The sequence below is a fragment of the Colossoma macropomum genome, unplaced genomic scaffold (genome assembly GCF_904425465.1).
Source record: "Colossoma macropomum unplaced genomic scaffold, Colossoma_macropomum, whole genome shotgun sequence".
NCBI classification, from domain to species: Eukaryota; Metazoa; Chordata; class Actinopteri; order Characiformes; family Serrasalmidae; genus Colossoma; species Colossoma macropomum.
In genome coordinates this window covers 17955497-17978948 of record NW_023494793.1, presented here as the reverse complement: position 1 = coordinate 17978948, position 23452 = coordinate 17955497, and the positions used below count along the sequence as shown (strand labels likewise).

General features: G+C 38.4%; 1 protein-coding gene across 1 annotated transcript in view; it reads left to right on the top strand.

The window, feature by feature from the left end:
- Positions 1-23452, top strand: part of cfap74 (cilia and flagella associated protein 74) — a 97556-nt gene that overhangs the window by 56035 nt on the left and 18069 nt on the right. Inside the window, 10 exon segments of the mRNA XM_036579719.1 lie at positions 5092-5179; positions 10783-10956; positions 15148-15281; positions 15934-16210; positions 17275-17436; positions 18528-18688; positions 20112-20243; positions 20589-20698; positions 20788-20843; positions 21423-21542. Coding sequence (XP_036435612.1) covers positions 5092-5179; positions 10783-10956; positions 15148-15281; positions 15934-16210; positions 17275-17436; positions 18528-18688; positions 20112-20243; positions 20589-20698; positions 20788-20843; positions 21423-21542 — 1414 coding nt within the window.

The following is a 23452-nucleotide window of genomic DNA, read 5'->3' as shown; positions in this document are numbered from 1 at the left end:
AAAGGACCTTGCTTACCCAGCTTACGAGTTTATGTGGTTTACATCGGAGGTAATAAAACATGAAGGATGTCAAATGGTAGTTGTAGCATCTACCAGATTTGGCCTGTATGATATTTTACAAAGTGGAAGTAAAAGTAGGTTAACAAGTAGGTACATGATTAAAACTGACTTTACCGTTTAATACGTTTATACGGTGTTATTTGATTATGCTGATGTTTGCTTCTTTCCTCCGCCATGATGAAAATAATGTTGATGTCACAGCTCGGCCATTGGAAATTTCGATGTACCCAACTTCATCATCCATCTTGTCTTTATGTGGTGCCTCCAGGTGGGAAACTCTTTTGTCTGTTAAAACCCAGACCACCTGAAAGCAGGGTTAGCCCTGTTAATAGCTCACATTTGTTTTTGGGCTGAGGCACTTTCCTCTAATTGTTTACTACAGAGGAAGCGTGTTTTGCTTACTATTTATGCACATAAAAATTACAGCATGAAAGGCTGTGCAGTGCACCTCATGTTGTTAGGCCTTCACAAAACGCAGAATGAACACAACTGTTAGCTAGATACAAAACAGTTTGTTGCAGTGCATCAGAAGCTGGATTTCCACTTCAGGGAAAAAAAAATGTCAGTTTTGGTCAAACTATGGGTTTAAATGAGCTTATATGTATTTTGGGAGAACCACTGGTAGCCTTCAATTTTTTTTTAATTTTTCAATTTAAAATGATGAAATTAGTACGTTTTATCCTATTACTTACCTGAAAGACGTTTTTTTGTCTTCACCCTCTAGCAAACTTCTTTAAGTACATATTTTAATCCAACATTGTTGTTCGGAACAGAATGGGTTGCTTGCAGTCAGAAGTATTCGTGAGGGGAAATATGGAGGCTGAGCTGTGATGAGCTCCAGTTTCTGCAGGATTACAGTAAAAGACCGTTACTGGGTTTAGATCATACTGTGTCCTATATCAAAGGCTTCACGCCAAGTTTTAGATGTTGGCACTAAAGCCAAAAAAAAACACATTTTAATATGTGTGTTCTTTTTACACTGCAAAACTGTTAACCTGACTGCTGCTCGTTATACTACAGTAGGTCATTTAGCAGAAGTCCTTAAATATTTTAAAAGGGAATTCACAGCATTTAAACTCAGCAGTTTAATGACCTGCAAAAATCTTCAGGAATAAACAGATGTGAAAAAAGTCTCCCACACCAAAATTGGCCAATTATTTTGATTCAGCTGTGTCGGCAGAGGAAGAAACAGCAATTTGCTTTTACGCCTCTAATTGAGAATACTTCAAGAATGCACAAAGTATAAAAACACATTAGAATACAGAATGCTAAAGTGAGTTATTGTGGTCGCTTACTGTGATGGTTTGGCCAAAAATCTAATTTACACAGTTTTTCCTTTCCCTTAATATTGTTACTTAACCCAGATATGTTTGTTGTTTAAAGGCGTTATGCTGGAGTTATGAGGCTAATGCAGCCTAACCTCAACAATTACCACTGTGTTAACTGTATGCCTAAATCATTGCATACTTCCTCAAACTGTATCGATTTAGGTACTCTTAATTAGACCTGCCTACACTGACACTGTATGACATGCTGTTATCAATGAAAAAGGAAAGAAGTGCAGACCAAAATCAAGCTTTATGCTAGTTTTAGCTACTTTTAACTGCTTTTTCCATGTTTATAGATAACTGTATGTAATGTACATGGAGGATTATACTGAATTAGTTGAAACAGCGGCCACTGTAAAAAAAATATTATTTAAAAAAAAGATTAAGTATTCAGACCTGAGATATTTACAAGGATTATGTTATAAACTGTTTAATTAATAATCACTTGCATTAATTGAGATAGTAATGAGCCACATATACGCAAAATTATAGGTGGGGCCTTATTTTAGCCACACCCCTACATTTTAGAGGAGGGAGTGAGACTGCATCTCTGTCCCTCTGTCCCCTTTCTGCTATTAAGTGATTGTTGTGTTTAATGAAAAATAGTATAATTTATGTGTGTACAGCTGTTCAAAGCTGCTCATGTACTGGCTAGTAATTTTGAGTTATGCTCAAAATTAGGCACTGCTTGTCATGTTTCCGGGTTCTCCTCCCTTGCCTAGCACGCTCCAGGACTCCATTTCCCATAATTCCAGTCCCGATGATGTCACCAATTCCTCCAATCACGTGCAACTACCTCGTTCTCAGTCACCTAATTTCTAATGCGATTCACCTGTGTCTGTTTGTCTCAGACTTTAAATAGTCTTTGGTTTATTCTCCTCATTGCAAGGTATTGCCATTTCCCTGGTTTACTGAACATTGTTATTCTGATTTCTTGACTTGTGTTTTGAACCCTTTGCCTGTTTTTTGGATTTCGCTTTTTGTATTTGCCCTTCTGCTCTGGTTGCCTGTATGTTTTTGTCTTTTCCGGTTTTTGACTCTTGCCTGGTTTTTGGATTTCAATTTTGGATTTGCCCTGAAACTGTCTTTCCATCTACACCTCTCTCATTAAATAGACGTTTTTAAGATCCGCGAATGTCTTCTTGTGCTTGTGCAGCGTTACACTGCTGAAACATTTGGACATGTTTTGGTAGTGTTATGGTTGTGAGTGGCAAAATGGAAAGTTCAGTCATTTATTTTAATAAAATAAACATAGTTAAGGTAAAGGGTCATTTGGAATCTGACTTCAGACTCCAAGTTACAAGTCGAAATGTCTTTGCAACTCTGACTCTGCACCAGTTCAGTGGAATGATCCATAATATTATTGCTGTCCAAAGGAAAATAAGCATCTCCAAAGTGGTAACTTTACAGGAGAAGGCAAAAAAGTTGTTTATTTTTAATGCAAGTTAATATGAAAAGGTTGTATTCCAAGCAATGTTGGAGCATTTCAGTTGGTCCATTCATCATGAAATTTTCACGCAATGTAAAAGGCAGCCTCTGTACTCCAATTATGTAGAAAAATGAAAATCAGAAAAAATTGAGATACTTGTTTGTTTGTTTTTTTGGACAGTGACGATATGTGAGACAGGTTTGTTGCAAGTATTTGATGATTTAGACATGCCGCATCAATCCAGTTTTCCCTTCCAATCTGATCCAAGTGCATTAAGGTTTGGTATCGGTCAGTACCAGTCTGATTTTTTTGTATTTTCTGAAATAATACAGCCACACAGTTTGGGCAAGATATACCAGACTGTTACTTAATACTACAGTAAATTACTTCATTTTTAGTATAAGCATAAAGTGACCTAATTACACTGATACAGTTTGTTTGACATTGTTTTGTATTTTTTTATCATGATCCAGTTTGGTTGACCCCTGATTATTTGGCTGTTGATTACTTTAAAGTGCTGCAGTAGAAACACTTCATTTTTGATATGTGTAAAAAGGTTGCACACTGTAACAGTAACACACACACACACATTTTCTAAACCATTTATCCTTCTGGGTCACGGAGGGTGCTGGAGCCTATTCCAGCAGTCATTGGGTGGAATTTATAGCAGTAACTCTAAAGAAGTCGGAACCGATATCTTTAGATGTGTAGCTCCTTTCTTGTAATTAATTCGCTAACTCACTCACTCAATGACTCACTCACTCATGTTTAGCAGGCTGAAGATTCTCCATTATCATATTTGCACTCAAGTAGGTTTTGGTGCATCGCATTAGTGACATGACCATGTCATTATGTCCTTGTCCTTGTCATTTATTTGGGCTAATTATATGAAATAACCATATTATAGTGTTGTGGATATGCTATAATTTCATTCTTCTGTAATGCCTGTGCAGTAGGCCGCTCATTCCTCTTGGTTTTGAAAGCGCTGTTAAAGGACAATTTTAACCCAGAAGCAGCATGAAGCAGTACGTTCTTTCTCATTTTTTATCTGTCGTGACAGATAAGTGAAAAACAGAAACACATAGGAGTGTACTTTGTACATGGTTTATAGCACTTCTACAACAGGGGTGTAACCAGAATGCACAATAAAATAAAGATTCAGACATAGGCTTATTTTAGCCAATACCGATTCAAATATGCCTGGATCAGCCTGATTATGATTCATTGGATAGGGTTGGGAAATTATTAATGCTAATAGGGGTATAAGCTTTCTTTACTTGTTAGCTTCCTTGTAGCTCCTGTGCAAAACTAGAGAGGCAAACTTCACACACCAAACATATCTTGGCAGATCAACCTTATTTGGTGTAAGAAGCAAATTGTGTAAATTTGATTTTTCACCAAACTATTGCTCTCTTCTCACCATATTGCATCACTTATAACATTAAAATTCCTTGTGTCAGCGCAGCTGCTACTGTGTGTACATCATGTGCTTTCAGGCACTGACCGAGCCTGACCATTGCTCACTAAACCGTTTCCCACTGCCATCCGCTCAGGCCTGTATTTGTGTTTGACCTCTCGCAGGGTGGCACTGCATTTGCACTGTAGATGATTTTAATTCAGGGCTATTACTGAGCTCAGCTTATTGCATTACATAACGTCACTGCACGCCTCTGTCTGAATCCCACTGTACTGCACCCTACACCCGCAATCACCATGGTTACCACACTCTCTTCTACTAGTGCAACTCCTCTCTCTCTCTGTCTCTCGCTCTCTTTCTGTCTCTGTCTGTTTATCTATCTATCTATCCATCTCCCCTCTCCCTCTTTCACCCTGTCACCCTCTCTTCCTCTCTGAACCTATCTGTGTCTCTCTCTCTCTCTGTCTCTCGCTCTCTCGCTCTCTCTCTCTCACTGCATTAAGTCCTGCTATAGACCATCAGATCCACTTTAGTGTATTAGTGGAAGGGCACTTTATCGCTGGAGCGTGCTTGATGCTTGAGTGTTTTGCTCTCAGAGTTGTGATAAAAGCAGAAATCCTCTGCCACGCAGACATGGGCAAATGGCAATATTTCAGCTATTTGATTGAATGTGCTGCTGCAAAAGGTAATTTTTGAAATATGGCCTTGAGCTTAAAAGAAGTGGCCAATAACAGCCCTGTTGATTAAGCATGTCTGCCCGTACCTTGGCATGCTTGTGCATATGAAATCAAAATTTACATCAGCACACTGCTATTAATAATATTCCCTTTTCCTTGTCGTGTATGTCTTTTTAATAGACGTAGCTTGCCAGTGGATGCCAAATCCCTCTTTGACCAGAAAACAGGGGTCCTGGAGGTCCCTTTGTTTATACAGGTGGCCGATCAGGTAGGTGCCTCTCATGTGCTCTCCAGATCAGTGAAAAATAGCTCATGGCACTATGTACAGTCTCTCTCTCTCTCTCTCTCTCAGCTCCTTCTCTAATCGGTTTCTGTTATAGGTCAAGCTTTCTCTGCTGCTGGCAAGGCAACACACTTAACCACTTAACTGCAGGCTTATTGTTCAGTTATTAATCTTAAACCTCATTATTCAGTAACTGCTATAAATTGTTCAGTAACTATTGAAGCTGGTACTAATAATTACAGTACTCGAGTATTCGTCAGCATGTTGTATTCAATACCACATCAGAATGTTTGTAAACATAATGGTTGGTTATACTTCTGCACCTAGTCAGCACAGAAGCAGCTTAGTTTACAGCACAATTTACAATAAATTCAAACATAGACAAAACGTAAATGTTGCCAACCAATATTACGTGAGCACTAAAAGCACCAGACTTTAAGCTAGGAGTGTGTGTTGATGAGTTGATTGCTATTTTAGAATTCTTAATTAGAGATTCAACATAAGGCGCCATAAGCTATAAGAAGCTAGTGCTATTGCTACGAGTGATTTTGCTCATATATTGACACTTGTTGGAGAAAATTTGAAGCTTTGTTTGATTCTACCTCTGAATCGATGTAAACATAGTCAATTGTGAGTGTGTGTGGGCAGAACAGTGCAGTATATTGTTCTGGGATGCAACGATTAATTGACATTGTCGAGAAGGTAGATAATAAAAAATAGTTGGCAACGAATCATATTATCAGTTAGTTGGTGGAGGTTAGCTTAGCTTGATTAGCTTGATGACTTTTGCAGATCTTATTTGCATCACATGACTAAAAGAGGGAAATACGGATAGTGCAGACTGCTGTTCAGCGTTGTGCACAACCCAAAATCTATAAAAATTCCACTTGAATGTCATGTAAAAAGATGAATTCCTGTACATTATATGTAAAACTGGCAGCACGAGTATGAGAAAGAACATACACTGTGTTCACAGCAGAAACTTGGGAAAGAAAGACACTAATATCCAAGTCATCAGCAAATTTATTTCTGCTGGTAGTTGATGGTGTCTGTGATACTGTTTATCCAAATAATTTGTACAGAGCCTTTGGAATTAAAACAGCCCAAATGCATCACAGATCCACCACCATACTTTACAAAGGGGATGGGGTACTTTTCTGAATGGTAATCTTTGAGTCCACCGCAGACTCACCTCTGCTGTTTGTTGTCAAAAAGCTCTATTTCGGTCTCATCTGACCACAGTCAAGTAATATTTGGCGAACTGTATGAGCTTAAGTTCGTTGGTCCTTGACAGCAGAGGCTTTCTTCTGGCAACCCCTCAAACATGGTTACATAGGTGGTGTTTGATTGTGGTTTGGGAGGCGTTGTGACTCAGAGACCTTACTAATTTCTGCAATTCCCAATCTGTGATCCTTTGAGATTCTTTGTCCGTTCAAACCATCCTCCTCACTGTGCGTGGGGTCAGTATACACGTACGTCCTTCGTCTGGCAGATTCTTAACATCTCCAGCTGTCTTAAGCTTCTTTATTATTGCCCTGATAGTGAAAGGGACATTTTCAACTGTTTAGCTGTTTTCTTGTAGCCATTTTCTGCAATAATGTGCAGCAAAAATTTGTTGAGCTGCACATTATTGCTGTATTCTCTGGTCTTTCTCATAGACCATGATGGATGACTGAGGAAATTTGACTGGTGTTTCATCTCATATATATACCCTACTTAATCAGGAAGTAATGGCTGACCATAAGTGTCCGTAATTGCTCAAGTAAACTTCAGTTAGACTTCACTCTTAAGAATTTCTAGGGGAGCCAACAATTGTGGCACACAGCGATTTGAGAAAAATATTTACCAATTGCACATAGTGAGAGGCAGGTGACGTGTATCATGACCCCTCTTCATAGCCTCATAACTCTGGATGAGTAACAAACAATCTCGCAATAAGACTCTACAGATTCAGGAAATGTTTGAACCATATTTCTGCACTGTATTATCACAAAGATAGCAAAACATATATAAAAACATTGAATTTGACGTGTGGGAGTGTTCGTGGACCCCAGAGGTTTAATGAAATATATGGCTGGTGTGAGTTCTTGAATATTTAACTAGAATTAGCCACAAGACGTGGAAATGTCAGCTTATCCATTTTCCAGTATTTCCAGGTGAAATTAGTACTAAATCCTGTTGTACCAGTGCATCGCTACCTTCTTCTTGCTCAGGATGTAACACAAACTTGTCCTGTCCACGTTATTTTTTGCATGGCCGCTGTATTTCGAGATTGTGGTCAAAATAGCCGATTGAGGAATGGACGTGTTGTTCATTGCTGCTTTAGCTAAGTCACGGAAAAAGTGCTTACTTGTTAACGTTTTATTTCTCATGATCATCAGTACAGCCGAGTGAAGCTGAAAGTACAGCGGGGATGGCAATGTTATGAGAATAAACCTCTTAAGAAAGTGCAGAGCCTCAAAGGACGTGTGCCTGTGGCTTTATAATCACTACTTGAAAAAGCCCAGTTATTGTTGAAATCCCTGCCCCTTTAGCATTGCTATGTTATATCAATGCTTTGCGGTTTTATGCCTGTATTTGATAGTGTAAACAAAACTTAACAAGTTGAAATGGAATGATTTTTTATTAGTGTGACTAATTGGTGTAGACTATAAATAGAATCGTCTGACTAAAGCATTTCTCTCTTGTAGACTCAGGTTTCTGTTGACAGATTGATTGCAAACATTGGCACAAAAGCATTTCAGCATCAAAACAGGAAAGATTATTTTCTGATTTCTGTGTTTTCTTTCTCTTACAAATTAGCTGTTTTAAATTAAAGCACTTCACTAGATGGACATCTAAAAGTAGGACTACTCCGACTACTACCGACTACTGCTCGAACTACTCCCACTACTACCCCCACAGGAGGATAGCTAACAGTGAATCAGACTGATTTCATTCTTTTTTCCCTTATTTATCAGAAACAGCATTTTTGCTGATTTCAACTCACTACTGATACCACATAACAGATGGGTGCCATCTCAAATGGATGTGCATGTTAGCATGTCATTCCTTTACTACTCGGCTAAGCACGTATTTCATTTCATATTGCAAACTCTTATGTTAAACCACTCTGCAACATGAAATTGAATATGTTTTGAAAATGTTTTGTTACCTGGAGCTTCTAGGCCTGCTGTTTATATCTGCTGTATACAGTTAAGCATATCTAGCTATAAAGTATTTCAAACTGCTGAATAATATATGATATTTATGCAGCTCATTTCAAGATGCCTGACTTCCCTGAGACCAAACTGGGCCACACTGTGTTACTTTGATAAGAGACTGTGCTTATTTACTGCATGGGTCGATTATATTCAAGAGCACTTTAGTTATCTGTAGCTGCACATTGAGTAGCGTGAAGAGGGAGGTGGGGGTTCAATACGAGTGCAGGACGTACTCCCATAATCCCCAGAACTGGACGCTGGTTATCTTTCCTTTTCCAAAATCCTGCCCCCTCCACTCCTCCGTCTCTCAGCGTGTGTCCACGGAGAGCAGGATCTCACCTCATCCGCTCGTCCTCTCACCCAGGCGGAATCATCCTCCAGGCCAGGACACACGCCGAGCTCAAACCTGTGCCCCAGACCAGAGTGCTGGCATGAACCACAACCCCCCCTTACCTTGTCCTCTCATACACTCATCAAATATCCATACATATGACAAGCCAGGAAATAATTCTGGAAGACTTGAGAACGTTGCATGAGACCTGACTATATAAAGTAAAAACCTTTTTTAAGTCTCATGTTCTTGATTCAAATGTCACACAGCTCAGCTGACAACAGAGGGCTTTTATTCTGACATGCTTTTAAAAAAAGAGTTGATGGGGTATTGCATTATAAAGAACACCCCAATTGACCTTCTTGGTGCAATGCCAAGGTCAGTCTCCCTTTCACAAATACTGAAAAATTGTCATTTTTATGTCATGGTTAGGCTGGTTCAGTTTAACAAGTCGTGTGGTGCGAAAACCATGAAAGTGTTATTTTTATTATGATAATTTATTTGTTCAAATAAAGTATATATAAACTAATGCTCAAAGGATGAAGGTCTATACGAGTGTCCAAGTACAAAGACTAGTTAATACACTTTCTCAGTTGTGATGATATTTTTAAAATATAATATTTATATTGGTTGCACCACTTGATATTTGACATTGTCTGGTTAAACTAATGACTCTGTTTAAAAATGAATTAAAACTATTATAAAAGCTGCAAAACAAATATCAGTGCATTGGTAGATTGTACAATACATAGTTGCAGATCATATCCTTTCTAGTAAATATATATCACAAGTTTCATTCCAAAATGCTATATTAAAGGGGTTTTTGAAAACAATATTTACAGAAAACACATTTTTATTTCTCTAATAAAGGAGGTATTCATTATAATATAGCACTGAACTGGCTTGTATGTGTGAAGCCCACTCTGAACAATAGACATAATGGGAAAAAGAAGAAAGTTCTTGAAAGTGGTGTATAATTTGAAATGAAGCCCTTCAGATGCATACAGTTGTATGCAAAAGTCCTGGTTGATTTTCTAGGTGAAAATAAGTACACATCCTCTACAGAGAACATTCTTCTGCACATTTTAATGCACAATTACTGTTTACTTGCTGATTTAACATATTAAAAAAAAACATAAAATGTGGCCTGTGCAAAAGTTAACGCGCATTTTTTATTTGATATGTTTTTTTCCCAACATGTCCCAAATGCAGCACAGAAACTGAAACTGTTGTTTCACATTTTTTCGACAAAATTACGAAAACTGTAATATAATTGGGAGTGTTCAAACTTTTGCATACAACATACAGTATGTGTATATAATAAATAATATTACCAGCACTAAAACATCATATTAGAATCATTTTATACATTTATTTGCAGCAGAAGTGGTTTTATTTTATTGAAAACAGTCATTCTGAACTTTTGCATGCTATTCTATATTCATAGGTACGTATGCACACAAAATTGTGCCCTACACCGGTATTAGTGTGTGCCCCAAATCTGCTGGTTGACACCTCCTGATATACAGCAACACGCACGCCCGTATCCTGCCTGCTTGTCCTTCTGCCTGAGAGACTCAAAATAACACACATACATGCACACGCATGCCCCACTCACATACACACAATGCTGTTACCAAACCAGAGCACTAGCTTGAAGTCTTCTGTTCCGTATATACAACTCATGTAAAAAAATACACATTCTTTCCATCACACCTTTCTCCCTCCCTCTTTTCCAAACTATGAATCATGCCAGTAGGTAAACAAGGCCATTTGTGTCAAAGTAGGGCACTTATTGAATAGAGACACAAGCTGTCGATATTTTAGTGTTATAGCTGTTCATTTCTTAAACTTGCCCTATCTGCACATTTCATATCAGAATATATTAAATTAGAAAAATCATGTATCTCCATATTTGCCATCAATACACTTCTATGGCTCATTTCATCTTCCTGTTTAGATGAAACCCAAACTCATTTCTCATCTGTAATGAGATGTTAGACAGGCCATTTGAAGTGTGGTAATAAACTGACAATCTGGAATGTTTCTGTTAGGTGAGACCCGTTCCATTCACAGTCCACGCAGTTGTCACTACATCCGATCTGGAGTTTGACTGCACCGAGGTGGACTTTGGCCACTGCTCCGTCTTTGAGTCGGTCCAGACCAGCATCCGGCTCACCAACCACTCTTTATTGCCACAGGACTTTGGCTTTGTGGGCATTCCAAAGGTGAGTTCAATAAACTGCCAGTCAAAAGCTTAAGTACATTTGCTAGGAACTATAGTGTGCCCTTTTTTCATAAAATCATTGAAGTTTTTGAAGTACTTTTTATGTATTTACAGAGAAAAAAAAACAATGTTAAAACTGAGTGTTCTCTGAATTTTGAATTCTTCAAAATAGCTACAATTTGCGTTACTAGTAGTTTTAAACACAAGGCAATAAATTACTTAATGTATTTTCAGACCTGCATTAAATACGGTGCTGATTGAATTGACCAAATCCATACAATGAGAGGAGTATAAAAGTATAACATATAAAACTAAGTAAAATTAAAATATACACATACAAGGTAGGTAAAGGAGGAAGAAAGTTCAGTAGAGTGGCTTGTCTGAATGATGTACAACATAAAAATATTAAATACAGTGTTTCGAAATCACATAAATAACTTTGCTGATTTTATCTGAAGCTTTAACGAACAATACTAAGCCCAGTTTTTGAAAGTATATGTCTGAATGGCTTTCCCAAAGGGAAAAGATAAATAATCAAATAACTATCATAGACAGTTTCACCATAATGTGTCAGACTTTTTTTATTTAAAATATTTTAAATGTTCAATGCACTTCTGCTTATATGCGCTTGTATAAGAACACACATACAGTCAGGTCCATAAATCTCTGAACATCAATAATACGGTGAACGTTGTAGGAATTACAGCCATTTCCATTCATAGCTGGCACCCCCCGCCCCTCCTTTTAGGGGCTGAAAAGTATTTGGACAATTGGCTGATCAACTGTTCCGTGGCTGGGTGTGTGTTATTCCCTCATTATTTCACCTACAAGTTAGCAGATGTTGGCTACAAGTGTGGCATCTGCATTTGAAATCTGTTGCTGTTAACTGTCAGTATGTAGTCAAAAGAGCTGTCACTGCCAGTTAAGCAAGACATCATAACCCATCAGAGAAACAGCAAAAATATTAGGCATGGCCAAATCAACTGTTTGGTACATTCTTATAGTATATAGGCTATATTATTTGCTCATAGTCAGCAAAATGCTTCATAACTTATTGGACGGTGCTTCACAGTGCAGATAGACAGTGGCCCTGAACCATACTGTGAAAGCAACCCAGGACTTTAAGGCAAAGAAGTGGAATGTTCTGTAGTATCCAGGTCAACCACCTGGCCTCAATCCAATCGAGCATGCATTTCACTTACTCAAGGCAAAACTGACGGTAAAACTCCCCAGGAACAAGCAGGAACTGACGACAGCTGCAGTAAAGACCTGGTAGAGGATCACCAGAGAGGAAACCTAGCATGATGTCTACGGTTCTCAGTCGTTGACTGCAAAGAATTTGCAACCAAGTATTAAAAATGACAGTTTAATTTATGATTATGTTAGCTTATTGACTTAATTAAATATGTAGGGACCTGACAGAAGGCGGCACGGTGGCGCAGTGGGTAGCGCTGTCGCCTCACAGCAAGAATGGCCTGGGTTCGATTCCCGGCTGGGTGACCAGGGTCGTTTCTGTGTGGAGTTTGCCTGTTCTCCCCGTGTCTGCGTGGGTTTCCTCCGGGTACTCCGGTTTCCTCCCACAGTCCAAAAACATGCAGTCAGGCTGATTGGACATGCTAAATTGCTCCTAGGTGTGAGTGTGTGTGTGGATGTATATGTCTGTTTGTCTGCCCTGCGATGGACTGGCGACCTGTCCAGGGTGTATCCTGCCTTCCGCCCGATGACAGCTGGGATAGGCTCCAGCACCCCACCGCGACCCAGAAGGATAAGCGGTTTAGATGATGGATGGATGGGACCTGACAGTATATTACTAGGATTAATAGGTTTAGATCATCATAAAAGCCTCCATCACAAAACAAAACCTCAAGCAGGTGTACTTTTGACCACCAGTGTACAGCAGAACACAGCATGATACCAAAAGACACAGCATATGCCGCTCACAGCGTTAACATATGTCACTGAGAGCACTAAGTCAAGAACTACAGCGCACATCTCAGCACAAAACTAATACAGGATATACAGATATGCAAAGCTATTTATCTGGGCATTTATAATGATTTGTGTTTTTTCTAATGTTATAGAGTGTTTTTACAGGCAAAACACATTAACTGCCAAAATAACCATGTTAAACAATTTTCATTCCTGCCTAGGACTTTGCATAGTACCGTATGTCCAATATAAAATCATAATTATTAGAATTTTGAGTTCAGACTTCGGAAATCCTGACTTTTCCATCCATTTCTGCACCATTTAGTTTATGTTACATTTTGAAATATCACCAATATTTATTATTCCTCATAAAAATACAAATATTATTATGAATACTGCTTGTATGCTTAATATCTGCTGCACTTTTATCCCAGCCCATCAGAAAGAGTGTGAAGCCCCCCATAGTTAGTCATGCACACAGTGACACTCTTATTCTCTGATAGTGTGGCCGGAAGGCATCACTAATGTGTTGTACATGATCTCATCAGCTATTTCTGGCTTTCCAAAATGCATATTAACACGATACTTTAGAGACTGTTTTAGGAAATTAATTATTCCAGTTTTAGCCACTGCAGATCCACCTACGATCTGTTACTAAGCTGATAACAGTAAATTACTGATGACATAATCCTTCAATCACAATTTTTAGCATATAATGTGATATTACAGATAACATTTTCCAGTAGTGCAATAACACTCCTCCACTGATATAATATCACTGATGTACCCCTGATGTAATAATGTCTTTTACTGTTAAATGAAAGGCACACAATATATTTGAAATTCTGCAGTATATGTGAAAGAGTATGATTACACTATGAATAACATGCTTGTTATTACAAATATTGTACTGAACAGCAACACCTAACTTAAGGAAAGAACATACTACATGATTTTAAATACAAAAGTATTTTGAATTAAAATTAAATCAAATGTACAGCAAAGGTATATGCACTAAAAATATTTGTTAATAAGTAAGTAGTTGAAAGTATGTGCAGTTTGCAGAGTGAAGGGTCAAAAAAAGCATGTGAACAACCCCTGAAGAAATCATTCATCAGTAGATGCTTCTTTGGTGTCACCCTGTAACAAGTGACACGCCAAGCTAAAATGGCAGGCAAACAGTCTTTCCATGCAGCATAAACACAATCCTTCTCAAATCTGTCCTGCAAAGGTAAAGGTCACTTGTATGGCACCTGTCCATGGGCCTTCTCAGAAATAGACTACTTCTGCCTAAAATTTCCATTGTGGGCAGTGCCCTGGCCCCCTAAGATGCCATGGTCATCAAGGGGAAGAATCCATCTGTCCCTGACTTGGCTGCCTCAGGAAAGGACCACAGATTCCAAAAATACTTGGATAAAATGCTAGATTTAAGCTATCACCTGCAAGAAGGTGATGTCACAAGATGAGTCATGTCATAGAGATCCCTAGTTCAGTAGTGTGGGTACTGCAACATGGAAATGAACAGTTTAATAATAACATTTCTCAATGTAAAATACCAAAGATCTTGGGTATTTCATCATCTATATCATTAAAAAGATTCAGAGAATCCTGAGAAATCTCTGTACGCAAGGGACAAGTGGAAATCACTGCAAGGGCTCAGCAACGGTTCCAAAAACCACTGTGAACACAGTTCACCGCTGCACACACAAACACGTTAAAACTCTGCCATACAAAGAAGAAACCATATATAAACAGGATCCAGAAACACTGCCGTCTTCTCTGGGCCCGAGCTCATTTAAGATGAGCTGAGGCGAAGTGGAAAAGTGGAATAGTTCTGGATCAGGAAGCCACACAAGCCGGCATTGGGCATGGTGATCTTAGGCGCATGTGCAGGTACTCCGCAGAGTCCCATTTTTTGGTCACTGCTTTTCTGTGGAGACTATACATGCTGTGTGTTCAAATAAACACCTGTGTCAGCAAAGGACACACATACAAAGTCCTAAAAAAAGTAAAAAGATTTGTCTGAATATTTTTGGACATACAAGTTCAAAACAATAACACAGATCAGACTTTGATTTTTTTTTTAATTGTTTTGTTTCTGTTTTATATGGAGCTGTAATAATATAGTTTTGACCAGAGCTGTCTAACACCTTAGACTGTGTTAGTTACAAATGATCTTTTCTCTCACAACTTGCAAGATTTATGGGGTTTTTATGATCGCTAAGTCTGAGCCAATACCAACAGCTGACTTTTTTCTCTGTAGTTCATTGATGTTCAGCCTAATGATGGCTTTGGCACCCTGCTCCCACTGCAAACCCTGGAAATCGATCTGATCTTCAGTGCTTCAAAAGCTGGAGAATACAACTTTAAGCTGAACTGCAAGTCTGGAATTAACAGGTAAGGCACAAGCAAACTTTTTTGTAGGTTACATGTAAGTTTTATGTTTTATTTACTCATTTATGTTTGCATTAATTTAATTTCAATTTCAATCCCATCGTAATTGTTATTGGATGAAATTTGTTTTGAATTTATTTTAATACTATTTAATACTATTTTTTTCAAACGTTACATCGTTCAAATATCTTAATCAACATATGCCACCAAAGCTCAAATTTGAGACTGATTTTATCAGCCCTTTTTTACCCCAAATTTACACTGTGTGAGCTACATAAACACATAAAAACACTAGCACATTTGCTATACTTTCTCTATAGTTTCAACATAAAGAACATTATTTGCTTTTTAAAGCTACACTATGCAACTTTTGAGGATTTGAGGACCTCTCTGAAAATGTGTATTTGCACGCCACATGCAAAAGAACATTCTGTAACATCTGTTGTGCTTTGGATCCCTTCCCCGTGAGGATGTATCTGATGATTGTGAACACATTGAAAAAGTATTCAGAGAGAACTCGGTCAAAACTTGGTGAAGGCCAGACGTCCTCAGAAGACATGCCCTTCACCAAGTTTTGACTGAGCTCTCTTTGAATACTCTTTCAGTGCGCTCGGAGTTGAAACAGATGGTAATATTTCCTTACTTTTCTATTTAGAGACTTCATGTTATCATGTCGTGCCATTGGTGTCCGCCCTTTACTGGAGCTTTCTGGTTCAGTGGTGCAGTTTGGTGGTACAGCAGTAGGAGACCACTCCACTGCTGTGCTGTATGTGGTGAACTCCCATACCAGCTGCAATGAGTATACACATGCTGTGCCGCGGGTGGGCAATGGCCCCATACCTTCTGTGGGTCCCAGACTCTTCGCATTCGCCACGCCAGAAAATTCTGAAATCACGGTGACCCCTGCTACAGGACGCGTTCTGCCCGGACAGGTACTGACCACTACAGCCAAAGCAGTGAAGCTTGCAGTGTTTCACTGTGTTGATTTGATAGCATCATATGTAAATGTAACCAAGATTTAAACTGCCTTTGTGCAGATTATTGTTTAATTATTTATTATTATTATTATTATTAGTCATGCTATACGATGCTACATAAGTTACTTATGCCGCCACAGTGGTCCTCTGTTCCTGTCCAGGGGTCCTGAAACAATGCATATTTTGGTGTTTAGTCAGATTTTTGCCCCAAGACAGCCCTTACATGTTGCAATTAAAATGTCAATAACAATACAATTTTATATTAATTATTCTTATTGAAAGAAGTTGAAAACATTCTGTTGAATGTGCAGATTCTAAACCTTCCATCAATAACTAAATGTAACTGAATATGTAATTTTGTTTATGTAATGTTATATAATGTTTATATAAATGAATATAAATCACATGTAGTGAAACATCAATAGCTTCTAAGGGTTAAAGAGAGAAGGAAAAACACAGAAACTATGCATTGCATTGGGTCCCCAACACTAGAACAGAAGAACGTAATCATATGCAAAGGTTTGGACTTCCCTGGTCAAAATATACATTTTGTTGAAAGCAGGTTTATAAACCCTCTACAGAGAACGCACTTATGGCACATTTTATAGATTAGATTTTCTTTTTTCCAATACCTGAAACACAACAGCTAAATAGAAATTGTGCAGCTAAATTTAAGAATAATGCCATATTCAGGTTCCCTGTATAGAAACAATCCTAGTTTTTTTTTATTTTTTTTATTAGAAAATCAACAAAACATGCAATTTGACTGAGTGTGTTCAAACTTTTGCATACAACTGTATGCCCCACTGAGAAGGGGCAGAGAAAGGGATGGACAACAATCTGTAACTGTAGATCAGCAGAGTGTGCATATATGGTAAGTGGAAATGATATATGGACAATTAAAGTAGATACAAGATAATTTGAATACTGGCTACATATAAAGTGACCAGTGTGTGTATATAGAAACGCTTATAACATTTTTGCCCCACGGCAGCTTAATGCTCCTTGATTGTCCACAGAGGTGTCTGGTGCAGGTTACTTTCAGCCCATCTCTGTCTGATGATGACGTCAGGGCGGAGGCTGTTCGGTTGGTGTGCCATAGTGAGGAGCTGTGTGTGCAGGAAATTCAGAAAGCTAATGCTGAGGCCAGCTACAGCAAGAGCACAGAGCCTAAAACAGTGGTAGGAATTTACCACTCTAAGCATTCTTCAACTACGTAATACCAGTGTGTTTTCTGTATTCTAGGCAATATGAAAGGATTTAAATCAATACTTTGGCAAAAAAAAAAAAAATCACAGTTTTCCCCTTACCACAAATGTCAGTTAGACAAGACATGTCTCTGCGGTCTTGAACTAGAGCTACTAGAACTAGAACTAGAGCTCCATATATATAATATTATATATATATATATATATATATATCACTTAATTTACCCATACAGTAATGTTCTGTCACATTAAGTGACTTGATGAGGAGTGATACCCAACACACCCAACACCCAACACAGTCCAGTTACAGAGGATATAGAATATAGACCAGTTAAAGTGTTAGTTAACAGTAACCAACAGTGCAGTTGATAGGCAAAGATTTCAGAGCTAACAACTACACAGTAAAAATGTGTAAGGGTATCTTGCTTTTACCATTGGTTATTGTTCAGCTTGTGAATAAAACAGAACCGTGCACATTTTGCAGCACAACAATGTTGCTGTGTGTAGTCATGAGCGCTGTTCTTGTTTTTATTTTTTGTTCATGTGTAGTGTACTGACCAAGTTGTATTGTTTACCTTTTTAATCCATGAAAGCTGTAGCACTATGCAGTAGTAGGAAACTTTATGGGTGTTCAGATTATTCAGTAGGGTAGGTTTTGAGGAGAGACGAGACCATGAGATTAGACCTAAATGAGTGAGTCTCACTGCCAATGCATGAGAGTTGGCAGCACTGCAAGTGTGTGATGATTTAGGCTTTCCGTCTTGATGCTAGTTGGTGACTTATGAGCTTACATAACTTGTTAGCTACATTATCCTTGTATCACCAGTGCAAAACTAAAGAAGCAAACTTCAGACACCAAACATGTTTTGACTGATCAACTACATTTGGGATAAAGGGAAAATTATGTTCATTTGATTTTATCAAGATGTCCAGTTTTATTAGGATTTCAGGCAGTTTAAGTGATTTAATGAAAAAGCTGTATTCTCTGACTGCAGTTAAGCACCACAAATGAAAACGACAGAGCCAGCAAAAGCATTTCTGTCCTACTTTTCCTGTGCTTTCAGAACAAAAAGGAGACGCAGCAGGATGCAAAGAAAGGAAAGAAGCCTCCCATAAACCATGGCTCGGGCAGACTATCTGTGAGGGAGAAGGGCAGCAAAACATCTCTGACCCCAAAAAGTGACAGTCCCTTTCAGCCCCCAAATCCAGCAGACATTCAGAAGGGGTCAGTTTTAGGGGTGAAAATGACAAATTAATATTACCATAATTAAAGTATTGTGGTATTTTGTGTGAAGAACAGTATTAATGCATGGAGGCCCAAATATCACTGTTCTGATATCTCATATTTTGTATTTCAGTCATCATATTGAACAAAACTGAATTTTCTTTACTTCTTTTAAATAAGAGTTTGATGTTACTTAAACATTGTCGGAGTTTTAAAACATACCATTCACTCTCTGAACCATACACTACATATATGAAAACTCAGCCTAATATTTGTGTATATAAGTGCAAAAGCAGCCCATTTTGAATTTATTGTTTTTGTGAAAAGCAATGTGATTGCATATATCTACAATTCATCCTGGAGCACTTTAGTCCCCTCATTCACATTGACATTATATGCAGTTTTTCAGCCCAAACTCGTCTTTGAATGAGGCACAGTACAGGGCAGCCAATCAGAACAGAGTTCATTTACATATATCAGGCACAGAAACAACAGACAACAGAGAAGTTGCAATTAGGGGTTTACTGAAATTCCGGGCCACCAAAAGAGAAAAAAAAGGCCTGCAAAAAGCCGTGTCCAGTCCATATTCTTCACATATTAAAAATGCTGATATGTCCACATATGTTGAAAAACAGAAACATTGCATTGGATGCACCTATTTCTTAACATGACTGTAAGATATCAAAATACTTAAAGTGGAATTACATCCATTTTTCAAAATTTCTGCATAATTTATGGTTAAGACATAAAAAGTCAGAGTGGTTTGATGTGAAATCCACACATCTAAAGAGTTTAATGCCACTAAAAGCTACCTCATATAAAGTTATTACATGATGTGGTTATGAACATGTAGCCTGATGTCTGAGACATTGTTTTGCAATAGTTTTGGCCTAAAATAAAGTTTTTTAAATCCATTCATGGCAGAGAGCAATAGGTGCTGTAAGACAAAACTACACAAATAAAAATCATATTTTTTCAGATATAGCACTATTTTACCATTCTCAGCATTACATATAAATCATCAAACATGCGCAAGTTCAGTGGTCATTTTGGGTACTAGCAAAATAATTGTAATTGCGTAATTCGGTGTTTGTAATTGACATCTAGACCCCTGGTTCCCATAAACACAGCTGTGAAGAAATCTGTTTGTAAGTTTCTCTACAATAAACCATTTCACATCAAACCACCTCGTTTACATCACATTGATTGGATTAAACATAACTTTTAATTTAACATACCACAAATCTTAAAAAATTGCAGTAGAACAGTATATGGGCTGAAGTATTGTGATTTGTATTGTGTTATGGGGCCTCGATTTCCAGCTGTAGTTGGTATTGTTGAATTTGAACACAGTTTATGGAATTGGTTTATAATTGAAAAGGCAACTAAAAAACATGATTATTGTGTTCTTTGTTTCTGCTAGTTCAAATGAGTATGCAGCAGGAAAGGCCTCTCTCCTTCGCTGTTTTAAAGAGCGATACAGTCGTTATGTCATCCCCTGCTTTGTGTCCAACAGCGACATTACGCAACCGGAGTCTGAGGAGTCTGTATACAGGTAAGCTTCTGGCCATAACTTGAGTGAACTGCAGTTCAGAGAAAGGAAAATGGGCATACATATAGAAAGCATAAAAATAAAGGTGAAATGTTTCTTGCAACATCTGTATTCCACTTCCAAGAAGGGACATGTGCAGTGTTGTTCCTAAACAAAACAATCCAAATTTGACTCACGGAAACATTCAGATTTTTTTGTAGACAGTCTAAATAACAGTTTTTTCACTGCATGAGCTTACAACAGAAAATACACATAGAACAAGGAAACAAACATTCCTTAAATATCCACTTTAAAGAACACAGCACTTGTCTTGAGGCTCTGCTAACCAAAAGAAAACCTTCTCCACAGCCCCTATAACACCCTCTACCTGGAACTGCATTGCCCAGCTGTCAGACCAGCACTGGTGGTCATTTCTGACAATGGGGAGACCACAGTTGACTTCAACCAGGTGTTAGTAGGTAAAGCACAATTTGTGTCCCTCTTACTTTCCATATCTTTGATTAGTATTAGTGTTTAAAGTTTTATTTGCTTGGTTTTGCTGTTCCAGGTCAGAAAGTTTTGAAAAAGGTGACAATCCAGAACATTTCATCAGAGTGTGTGAAGGTATCCTTCCTCAGTACTGAACCTCAAAGCTACAGTGATTTATGTGAAGTGTTATTGGTTTTATTATTGCCAGAATTATTTTTGTAGTAGTTCTTATTATTAAAGTTACACTATGTAAGAGTTTGCAATTTGGAGACCTCCAAATGGTGGAAATGTGTAATTGCACGCAACATGTGGTAGGACATTTTGTAGCAGCGGTTGTGTTTTAGACCCCTTCCCAGAGTGAATGGGTCTAATGATTGCAAGCATGTTGAAAGAGTATTGAAAGAGAACTGAATTATCCACTGTTGTCACTATATCTTCGTCAGTATAATACTGATTTTGCATTTGAGACCTAAACATCGAGCTGGACCTTCTTTTTAAGGATTTGTGTGTTATTTTCATATGTGAAGACAGATGACGTGGTCCGAAAGCTCCTGCAAAATAAGACCCAACACCTCTGACTTATCTAAATTATTATTTCAGGCTTTACAAGGTGACTCTGTAATACTCAAAAGATCGTACCTAGTTTAGCTTTAATGTTTGTTACATCACTGCAGCTTATGTATTGAAAAGTATTATTCTTAACCTGAGCTACAGCTGAAGTCTTCACTGTTGGATCTATATGGGCCATTCTCTGTGCTGAACGCTATGAGAGAGGTCAGACCTGGAGACACCCACACGCTACTGCTGGCTTTCGTACCAGCATTGGCAAAAAAGGTGAGCGGCACTGACCTCTGCTGGAGTGCAGCACAAATGGCAGAAGACCTTACACAGACGCAAGACGTACACTTCCTTATATCTATACTCACTGTCCATTGTGTGTGTATGTGTGTGTGTGCATGTGCTGATCACAGACAGCAGTGTTACTGGAGTTTTTAAACAATCCAGTGTCACTGATAATAGTTCTGCTGCCAAAAATATCCATGCAACAGTGTTCTGTGGACAGAAACTGTCCATCGGTGAAGAACAACTAACAAACTGCCTCTAACTTTACATCTAAAAGCTGGACTAATAAAATATGTGTGTCTGCTAGAGTGGACAGTAAGTCGACACTGTTCAAAAACTCCAGCAACACTACTGTGGCTGATTGGTGCAACACTCATTAACATGTCGCTACCAAGTCAGTGTCACTGTAGTGTGAGAATAATCCACCACCCAAATAGTACCTTCTCAGTGGTGGTCTTATGGGGGTCCAGGGGGGCTAACAAATTTGAAAAGTTTGAATACACTCTGTAATTGTGGAACTGCAAAGTTCCCCTATATGGTAAGAATATTCTAACTCAATTCTTCAGAACTCCACACATTTCATGTTATCATATATTTCATTTAGCAAGTGTTAATTATAATGTTATTATATTATTCTAATAATTAGGGCATCTACTTTGTTCACATCAAAGATAATAGATAAAAGACTCAAGATTTATTGGAGCTTTGAAATGAGCTCTTATGGAAATGAAGGACGTATTCTAACTGACTTAACACAGGAAATATAAGACAACATGAAATGTGTGGAGCTGGGAAAAATTGAGTTTTAACGCCTAGGTCGGGGTTTTTAACTTTGGAATCAGGCACACCCTTGGGGGTCGCAACATGATCCCCCGGGGTCATGAGAGTGGTGCTACAAGACTCAAAGACAGAGAAAATCATTTTGACGAGCGCATACAAGCTTGGCTGAATGGCTCCATCTACAGGCCACAGAAGACAGACTAATGTTGTGAGTGAATCTATTGATCTATTGGGTGAGCTGCTTCTTACTGAAAGAGGGTCATGATTGGCCACTGAACTTGAACCATTTTTCAGCACCAGACTAAGGATTTGTAGTTTGTGGTGAAGTGGTACCTGAAGAATGCAGGCCCAGTAAGTGAGTAGACTCACTTTTTGATTGTTCTTCTGTGATTAAAGTTTATATTAGTGTGTATAGGGAGGGGGGGTGCCTTGGAAAAGGCGTGTGGTCACAAAATACCTTTAAACCCCAAAAAATGGTTGCTATAACAAAAAGCTTAGTAAACTCTGGTCTAGGTGTATAACATTTAGGCCTCAACTCTAGGTGGACCTTATAAAATGGACAGTGAGTATAGGTATATTAGAAACGGCATCCACCTTTACTTAAACGTGTCTTACCCAAGTAGAATTTCAAGACCAGGCATGATATCCTTTAAGACTGCTTTCAAATTTAGAAAGAAAGCATTACATTCACCAGGTATGTAAGGTGTAAATGCAGTTACAGTCTGTAGCCCATTTATTGCCATGTACAACTTATGCTAGTCATCCTGTTCTGGTGCACCCCTGCCCTGCACATTCCCTAACTCAGCGCTCACCAACATTTCTCCCAGAGATCAGCTTTCCTACAGACTTTAGCTCCAGATCTATTTGTCCCCCTCTGGATCCATCTAATTACTGCCTTCAGAAATGACTGATTTGCTGAATAAGGTGGTTAGATTTGGGTTGGAGGTGAAGCCTGCAGGATGGTAGATCTCCAGGAGGAACATTGGCGGCCAGTGCTCTAAGTGCATCACAAAAGCTGAGCTCCAGCTGAGAAAGGTTGATCCTCAGTAGTTCTATAGAAAGGTTCCTCATTTGTATTATATAATGCAAATCAGAACAGTCTAGCCAGGATGTTTTCCCAT